This window comes from Dendrobium catenatum, unplaced genomic scaffold (assembly GCF_001605985.2).
Source record: "Dendrobium catenatum unplaced genomic scaffold, ASM160598v2 fragScaff_scaffold_1417, whole genome shotgun sequence".
Lineage (NCBI taxonomy): Eukaryota > Viridiplantae > Streptophyta > Magnoliopsida > Asparagales > Orchidaceae > Dendrobium > Dendrobium catenatum.
This window is the reverse complement of record NW_021319879.1, coordinates 252,410-262,512: the sequence shown is the minus strand read 5'-3', so window position 1 is coordinate 262,512 and position 10,103 is coordinate 252,410. Positions and strand designations below refer to the sequence as shown.

At 34.7% G+C, this 10,103-nt stretch overlaps 1 protein-coding gene across 1 annotated transcript; it reads left to right on the top strand.

Moving 5' to 3' along the window:
• Positions 1-5,845: 5,845 nt before the first annotated feature.
• On the top strand, positions 5,846-8,302 carry LOC110106749 ((RS)-norcoclaurine 6-O-methyltransferase). Its single transcript, XM_020836731.2, has 2 exons — positions 5,846-6,660; positions 7,701-8,302. Exons 1-2 carry the CDS (start codon positions 5,890-5,892, stop codon positions 7,989-7,991), a joined length of 1,062 nt encoding a protein of 353 aa, XP_020692390.1. The 5' UTR covers positions 5,846-5,889; the 3' UTR covers positions 7,992-8,302.
• Positions 8,303-10,103: the final 1,801 nt, after the last annotated feature.

Here is a 10,103-nt window from a genome sequence, read left to right as displayed (position 1 = left end):
GAGTCAAAACGGGTTAATCGGAGCCATTGAAATCGAATTCAATTTGAGTTAATTTGATTTGATTTTGATTTGATTGGTGAGTTAATTTTGAGCTTAATGATGCATCAATTTGATCGAAAATAAATTAGATTGAGTCGATCGACATCAACGAATCATAAATTGAGCTTGATTTGAGTTCGTTTTGGAGTTGAATTGAAATTGGATTGAAATGATTTTGATTCGAATTGAGTGATAGGTTCGAGTCGATGCTACGTCATTAGGCGTCCACCTAAGGGAAATCCTATGGGTGCGACATCTACACTAGGCTACGAAAACCTAGGTACTAGAGTCGATTCCAGGAAAATTGACCTCGAATAATGAGGCCAACAACTATTTTACTGGCTTATGTGCTGTATCATTTTATTAGTTATAGACTTTATTGTTATTGCATGTGTATTCTACTTTTTATGTATTAATTCATGATCATAGTAATGTTATTACTATGATTCAACTATTAACATGCATATTGCTCATTTGTCATGTTTTGAGTTTAGTTATAGATTTGGTTACTTGTTGGGCTCTTGAGCTCATTATATGTGGTTAAATTATTTCATGTCAAGGCAACTGAACAAGGGTATGACATTGAGTATGATACTTCAAATTCAGGTTCTTATTAATTTAGCTATTCTTTTATACTCAATACAGAGTAGTTGCAATATGATTGTATAGATCCTGAGTAGTATAATATTTTTTGAAAAATGAATATAAATGTATATATTGATGCTTTGATCTATAGATTTACTTTTGCTGATATTTATATTGATAAAAAAATAGATAGCTTTGGTTAATTTATTAAAAGAAAAAAGAATAATTCTTCCAAATAAGATTTTGGGGCATCACATTCTTTTTGTTACTTATATAAGATTCCTAAATATTAGAATATCTTCCTACTTTTAATAATTATTCATTATTTATGCAACTATCATAGATTTTGTTTATAATATCACCTTAATTTATAACTGAATATGGCCCTATTCAATTAATGTGATTCTTGTTGTAAAGAATTTAATTCATCCATATCGACTCTATTAAATGCAATAAATGATGCTCCTACTATAAATCCTATTTGTTATACAATTTATAAATATCATGTTGACTTATATAGTATATATTCGAACTTACTTGTAAATGTATAGTCATTTTACACTTATATGTCAATAAAATCTTATTTGATATTGCTATCCAGGCCGAGGGGTTCATAGAGTGGTACAAGATTTTTAATGTTTGATAAAATTATATATATCATGAGATGAAAATAATGAATGATTAATTACTTATATTAAGGTAAGATGATACCTAGCATTTTTTTCTGTGTTAATACACCTTTGGTACATTCTGTATTAATAAGGAGTACTGCCTTCCAGACCCAGGGTGTGACACAAATAAAATTTCCAAAATTTTTACATTAAATTATAAGCTTCTAAATCATTGGTTTTAATTTTGAATTCCAATTTAGACTTTGTTTGGAATAGCTTTTTGATTGCTTTCGTGGTATGAAAAATAGTTAATAAAAATAATATGCTTGGATGTTAGCTTTTTCATCGCTATATCAAACTTTTGCCTTTAAAAAGTTGTTTTAGACTACACATTTTTGTTTGGAGCAAAGGGGACAAGAGCTGGGTATTCATATATCTCCTAGAGGACCAAAGATTACACACCTTCTTTATGCAGATGATGTGCTTGTATTTTCACAAGCAACGACTACTTTGGCAAGATTATTAAAGAAAATTGTTGAGGAGTTTTGTAGGTGGACGGGTCAAAGGGTTAACATCAACAAGTCCCAAATTTTATTTGGTAAAGCAGTTAAAAGATCTCAAAAGAAGAAGGTGGCTAGAATTATCGGATTCAAGATTGTGAAGGAGTGGAAGTACTTGGGCATTAATATCTCTTTAAGGAGATTGGGTGTGGATGATTTTCATGATCTTTTGAGTCATGTGATGGATAAATTGAATGTGTGGGGTAAGAAATCTTTATCTTTGGGAGGTAGAATTACTCTCTTAAAGACTTCATTACTATCTATGTCGAATTTTGCACTTACACAATCTCTAGTGCCTAAGAAAGTTCTGTATGAGCTGGAGATAATGTACAGGAGATTTATTTGGTACAAACTGGATGGGAGGAAAGGATTGCACTATGTTGCATGGGATGAGATTTGTAAACCAAGATGTGAAGGTGGGTTGGGACTGCAATCTTCTGTAATTAGAAGCGGAATGCTAAGGGCGAGGCTGGCTTGGAATTGTATCTAGAATTCGGATTCTTTGCTTCACAGAACTATCATTACTAAATATGGTGATGATGTCATGAATGGAATTTGCAAAAAGAGTTAATCTAGTGTCTGGCAAATCATGAAAGATGGAGGGAAGCATCTTAAAAATATTGTTAAATGGAAGGTGGGTAGAGGTGACAAAATTAATGTATTAAGTGACATTTGGCTGTTGGATAAGAGTCTTAATGCTTGGCTGACTTTTGCTGATTGTGGAGCTTTGGAGGACAAGATGGTTCAACAGCTCATTTCCGAAGATGGAACTTGGGATGATACGAAGTTAAAGATGTTCTTTCATGAAGAACTGATTTTTTTAATCATACAAACACATATTAATAACATTGTGAAGAAGGATCAGATGGAGACCGTGAGCAAATACTCTGGTAGATCTATTTCTGCGTTGGCGTATGATTATGTGCTGAAAGGTAGATGTAAGGAAGATGATGGTGGCTTTTGTATTTGGTTGAAGAATCTAAAGCTCAACAGCAAAATGGAACTTTTTTGGTGGCGCCTCAGTAAGTTTACTATTCCTACTAATCATTTTCTCAAATTTTGACGGCTTGCTGTGGATGACTCTTGTGCTAGAGGATGTCATGAGGTTGAGAATTATGAACACATTGTGGTCCATTGCAAATATTTTATTGAGGTTTTTTCTACAATTACAGAATGGGGTTTTTTCTGTTCATATGTTTCAATCTCTGGATGAATGTTTAGAGGAACTAAGGAAAAGATCGAACCGAAGTTCTGGCATGGTGAGAATTTATTGTGCAGTAGTATTTCTGTCATGCAAGAACCAAAATCTAGTAAAGCATGGGAAGGTTGCTATGTCTAGTTCCTTGATGGCGGCAAATGTTATTCTCTAGCCACATTGAAATTTAATCCATATATAGATAGCTGGGGTGCTAATCTCCCTTGGGAGTCCCATAGATTTTGGTTCCCTCCACTGCTAGATTGGATCAAGATTAACGTGGATGCGTCATTGTTATCCTCTAATCAAGCTGGTATTGGAGGGATTTTCAAAGATTGCAAAGGTGGACTTCTTCTTGCTTTTGGGAAGAATAGAAGTACATTGGAATGTTGCTCAACTTGAAATGGAGGCAATTATAGCGATATGGGGGTTCATCCAAAGTTGGATGTTTGAGAGCAAAGGACTTATCATTGAGAGTGATAATATCAATGTGATTACATTCATTCAACATTCTTTGAGGAAGCTAGATTGGCAGTTGGAGAATTGGTCGATCAAGGAGCTTTTCTTCCTTAATGATTTCAATAAAATCATTTTTCATCGTATTAATAGGGAATGTAATAGAGTAGCTGATTTTTGTGCTACTTTGACATTAGATGGTAGTTTTACTTTTGATAGTTTATCTTTTGGTAGCATTCCGTCCTCTTTGCTAGATTTAATCAAGGAGGAATGTTACCCTTTTATCAATTATAATTAGTCTTTGTTTCCTTTAAATGCATATTTGCACTTTTCAAAAAAAAAAAAAAAAAAAGACAACGCATTTTTGTTAGGCGGATCATGATCATAGGAGAAGATTAACCTGCCATAACTTATATTGGTATCTTTTTATAGTTTATGTTTGCTTTTAAGAGTTGGGTAGTTTCAATTTTTTTTTTTTTTTTTTTAATTTCTTTTGCATGTGTAAACTTTCTTGTGCAAACATTTTTTTAGCACTATTTTAAACTTTTGCCTTTAAAATGCTATTTTGGAAGATGCATTTTTGAGATTGGCTGAAACATGAGCTTTAAAAAAAAATAGAAAAGCTTTAATGCATATAATACTTCAATGAAGGCTTCGTTTGGACTTTTTTATTGTTAAAATTTTGGTACTAAAACTCTTTCATAAGAAATAATAAAAAAGTCATCCCAAAGGAAGCCTAAGTGTTTGTTTGAGACAACTACAACTTTTTATAAATATAATTGTAAAGCCATTATGGAGAATATAATTTTTAAAAAAATTACTATAAAAATAGCTTTTGAGATATAAAATTTTCTTAAAGCAATCAGAAAATAATAACTAAATATAAATAATAATTATGATCTGAAAAGTAGAATAATAAGAAAGATGTCCCAAATATATTCTAAGTTGAATTACAGATAAAAGCGCATACGATTTAACTATAGTTATATTTTAACATATTTAAATAACCAAATTTAATAAAATAAAGAAGAAACCAAAAGTAAATAACAATGTTAAGGCTCAATACAGCCTAATGGGGCACAAAGCTAAAAACAAGAATAGCCTAAAATCTAAATAATAATAATAATAATAATAAATAAATAAAATAAAAAAAGAATAGCTTAAAATCTGTCCTGCATTTACTCAAAGTGGTACGCCAAATGCGAAGCGCACGGCAGAAGATACAGCCCCAGCTAAACTGCCAGGGTGAATTCTCAAAAAATTAAATAAAATAAAATTAAAAGAAAAAACAAAAATAAAATAATAATAATTAATTGTTTTTTTTTTCTATAGGGGCACGTAAGCGTCTAATTTTGAGTTAAAAAAGGTCATTTTTATTGTTACTCTTCTTTGTTTGCTTAAATAACAAAAAAAACGAAATTAAAAAGAAAAAAGCTTATATCAAAATGTTAGTATAAAAAATTAATAAATATATTCTTAAACATTTTTATAACAATTTTCAAAAAACTATAATATATGAGTGAAATAGGGGTGTTAATATTTGACACGATCCGAAAACTCAACCAGAAGAATCCGAACTTAAAAATTTTGGTTTCGGGTCAACCCTTCTGAAAAACGGATTGGATTTGATTTTCAAATCCTGACCAGATTGCAAATTCGAATAGGGTTCGAGTCAACCCAAAAACCTGAAATAAACCCGCCAACCGTCGCACGTCCTTCTTTGTGCACTCATGCTCGCCCGCCTCACAGCTTCGCTGAACGTTGAGCTCACGTCAACAGGACGCACTTGCTCGCTCGCCCAAACTACCAAACACGCCTGCTCTCCTTCTGGCCTCACTCAAACGCTTCCGGCCCTGCACTCGCTCACTCTTGCCCGGGATAACAGGTCATGTCGGGTCAACTTGAATTTGAACCGGGTCGGGTTCGAGTATGGTTCTATGACTCGTTTCCCTACTTGAGTCGAGAGTTGATGAAAGATCAGATTCGGTTCCTACCCGAAAATAATGAAGGATATTCTTTATAAATTTTAATTTACAATACCAAAATTATTTCAATTAGTCTACTCTTTGCAGTTTTTCCCTTCAAAAAATTTTTCATGAAGATACCGTTCCTTAAAGGTGATTTTCTGTAGATGTATAATGTTCAGTCATTAACAAAAATATTATCATGAATATTCTAACACATAATAAAATTAAAAAAATATTGAATAATTCACAAGAGAATTAGTAGCTATGCTCAGCCAATAATTTCTAATTACTTTTTGTAAATATTCAAATATTAATAAATAAATTAATATTAATTTTAAAGTGATTTAAATATTTTGTAAAATGGAAATTGTAAAATGGAAACGGGCAGGCCGACCGTTTTTCATCTATATAAGAAAGAGGCAGCAATAGACCTACCAAACCAAACACAGAAAAAGAAAAAAAAAATCAAAGGAAAAATGCCAGAATTAAGCAATAAAACCTGCCCGGAAGAAGAACTCGACGGGCAAGCTCTAGTCTGGAACCAAATATTGTCCATCACGGACTCACTCGTCCTGAAATGCGCAATAAGACTCCAAATCTTCGACGCCATCCACCGCCACGGCAGCGCCATCTCCCTCCCCTCCCTCGCCGCCTCCCTGCCCACCCCCTGCCTCCGCCCCACCATTCTCCTTCGCCTTCTCCGCTACCTCTCCCACATCCGCCTCATCAACATCACCAACGATGAACACCCTTCCTTCTCGCTAACCCCTTCATCCTCCGCCTTCCTCGTCACAACCTCGAAGCAGAGCCTCGCCTCCTTCATCACAATCTTCCTCGACGAGGATTTCCTCGCAGCGTTTCACGCGCTGGATGTCTGCGTGAGTGGGGGAGAAGGGGAAGGGTCGGCGTTCGAGATGGTGACTGGGGAGACGGTGTTTGGACAGGCGGCGAGGGACCCGGTGCTGAGTCATAAGTTTAATGAGGGAATGGCGGAGAGTGCGAGGATTACGGCGGCGGCAATGGTGGAAGGAGCGGAGAAGGTTTTTGAAGGGTTGAGGACGATGGTTGATGTTGGCGGGGGAATGGGGACGGTGGCGAGGGTGATAAGAAGACGGTTTCCAGGGATTAGGATTTTGGTTCTTGATCTTGCTCATGTGGTGGATGGATTGGTGGGGAGTGATGGAGTCGAATTCGTTGCAGGCGACATGTTTGTCGAAGTGCCGCAAGGAGATGCTGTTCTTCTAGTGGTAAATTACAAATAATAAAAAATTGGGTTGGATCAACATCAACGATAGTTTTCGGCATGCTAATCATATTAAGCTTCATTATAATTCATATTCAACTCGTTTAATAAATGAGTCAATTATGATTGACGATATTCGTGTCAGATCATTTTCGACCCAAACATGAAGCTACCCTGTGAACTTGAATCGACACCTCAGACTTATTTTTTATCTATTAAAAAATTTGACTCATTCTTTATATATTTATGATAGGATGACAATAACTCATCATGACTTAGGAATTTTTCATTTAAAGGCTATTTGGTTGTCTAAAAAAAAAAGATGCAACTTAAAAAAAATTATTTTGGAGTTGTTTGGTGAGTGTATAAGAAATGTATGAAATTATTTTTTTTATTTGATTTATAATAAAATGAATGTAATGTAAAATGTAAAAAATGATAGTGGTCGGTGACCGATGGTGGGCAGGTTACGGCAGTGGTCGGAAACGGTGATGGTCAGCGGTGGTGGATGGCAACAGGTGGCTGGGGCTAGCGGTCGGAGGTGGTTGAGTGGTAGTATCGGGTGGTGGGCAATTGAAATGAATTTACAATGCAATTGCAACCAAACAACCCCTTAGTGTAAATTTAGTAAATGGGTCATATAGGATCAATTCTATTGGTATCAAATTATTTTTGAGTTAGATCCAAACGGAAATCAAGAAGCTAAATTAACACTTAAAGCAAAATATTTATCCATTAAAAAAATTGGAAAATTATAAGCAAATAAAATACAAGAAATTTTATATCTTTTAATGCATTATATACACATGCAATATTTATTTATTAATTTTATGTTTCTTAGGAGTTAATTATGCATTGAATATCTGGACTCTTTTTTACAAGCATAATTAAAACTAAGCATTCATATCACAATTTGTCCAGACCTCTTTTGATCGTTTAAAAAAAGAAAAATCTAATTGTTATCCATAACCACTTTGGTTTTGTCTTGTTTTCCAACTGTATATATAAATTCTCACCATCAGTGCTTTCCTGATTTGTTGGCAGAGGATATTACATGATTGGAGTGACGAAAAATCACTGGACATTCTTCAGAAATGCAAAGAAGCCATTAATCCAGAATCAGGTAAGCTAATAATCGTAGATATAATTATTGATGATGATAAGGATCATGAGCTTCATCATGCAAGAGTTGCTTCTGATATCATGATGATGGCGTATGGAGGTAAAGAAAGAACTGAGAAGGAATGGAGAAGCTTACTTCTCAGAGCTGGCTTTACTCGCTGCAATATAACTCGCATCAAGGCGTTGCAGCATGTCATAGAAGCTTGGATTTAATTAATATATTCTTTTCATAATAAGAATGGCCTTGCATGGCTCATAAATTGTTACTTTCTGTGGATGTAATAATGTTTCTTATGTTGTTTTTTACGTTGAATTTTTAGTTGGTGCAGCCATTTATCTTTTTTAAGCTGAATCTATTTTGTGTTAATCCATGTATCCACGTCGGCTCTTCTGTTTCCAAGAAGCCTTGTACTTTGTCTTACACGTGTAGCTCTAGGATTTGTCCTCTGTATTGCTTCTTGTCTATTTATATCCATGTAATCCTTTCGTCTAGTTAAATTTTATTGTTCAGCACTTTCAAGCCATTCATAACCCTCCTCCACCCTCTACTTTAGATGTTAGCATTTTTCCTATTGGGGTTTGTTTCCCTGATTTTTATAAAAATTATATTACTCAAGCTGTTTCTGAAGAGGAGATTAGAAAGGTGGTATTTAAGGGGTGCTCAACTTCTTCTCCTGGGCCTGATGGTTTTAACTTTCATTTCTATAAATTGGCTTGGCATAATGTTGGCCCTTTGGTTGTTAAAGCTGTTAGATCATTCTTTATTAAAGGGTATCTTCCTAGTGGGCTTAAAGCTACTGCTCTTACTTTAATTCCAAAATAAAAAAATGCAGAGAATTTGTCGGATTTCAGGCCTATTGCCTTATACAACACTTCATATAAAATCATTGCAAAGGTCATTGCTAATAGGATTAAGCCTATTATGCCAACTCTTGTTAAAGACAATCAAACTGGTTTTATCAAGGGTAGCTAGAGTCTCTACAGACAACATCATTCTTGCGAATGATCTCCTTTCTATGGTTCGAAGAAAAGGAAATGTTAAGTTTTTTTTTTGCAAAATTGGATATTCGAAAAGATTTTGACACTGTTTCTAGAGAAATTTTACTTGCTAGACTTTTGCAGAAAGGTTTTCCTTCCATTGTGGTAAGCTGGATAAAAGCCTGTATCTCAGATGTTAATCTATCCTTGATTATAAATGGGGCTCTTGAGGGCTATTTTCCCACCACTACCGGCCTCAGGCAAGGCTGCCCTCTTAGTCCTTATCTCTTTTGTTTAGTTATGGATGCCTTTTCATCATTGCTTGATGCGGGTATTTTCAAAGGTATAAATTTTGAAGGGTTTTCTCTCACTCGCCTACTCTACACGGATGATGTTCTCATATTTGGAGAAGCTTCCACGAAAAATTGTATAAATTTATCAAAAATCCTTGGGGATTTTGCTGAAGCTTCTAGCCTGCATGTCAACTTAGAAAAAAGCTCTATTTTGTTGCCTAGAAACTTTTCTGATCTGGAAGAAATTTGTCAAGCTCTCGGCATACATAATATAAGTTCTAAGATTGCTTATTTGGGCATCCCTTTGTCCTTTAATAGGCTCAAAATTGCTGATTTTTTGCCACTTATGGATAATGCTTCAAAAAAACTTTCGGGTTGGAAAGCCAGACTTCTTTCTTTTGCGGGCCGATTACAATTCTTGAGATACACTATTTTGAATTCTATTGCTTATTGGATTTGTGGTTCTATTTTACTTAAAATTGTACACAAATATTTTAAGAAAACTTGTTCTAAGTTTCTGTTCTTTGGTGACTTGAATGCTGGGAAGAAAATCCATATGATATCTGGGAAAAAGTTTGCACTCCCAAGCAGAATGGTGGGTTGGGGCTGCTCTCTATGCAAGCTACTCAATTTTCTTTTAACTGCTCTCTTATTCTCAGGATTTATAATGCTAAATCTCCATTATCTAATTGGTTATTTAGTATATATATTTCCCATCGGTGTCCACCCTCTACCATTTCTTCCACTTTTTGGAAATCATTTTGCAGAACGGCTGCCTCTGCTAGGGATAAATTTTAATTTAAAATCACTCCCATTGCTCCTATCTCTTTACATTGGGATCACTGGTTTTATAATGAAAAGATAGTAAATGCATCTGATGGGTACTCTTTCCTGAATGCCAAAAATCCTCAGGCTAAATTGATGGATTTCATTGAGGATAAAATTTGGTCCATTCCAGGTTTTGTTGCCCCTCATCTCCGAGACAAGATTCTTAGCATCCCCATTCTTGATCACTCTAGCTAGTGCTTAGTCTGGAATAATCAGAGTGGCGGTA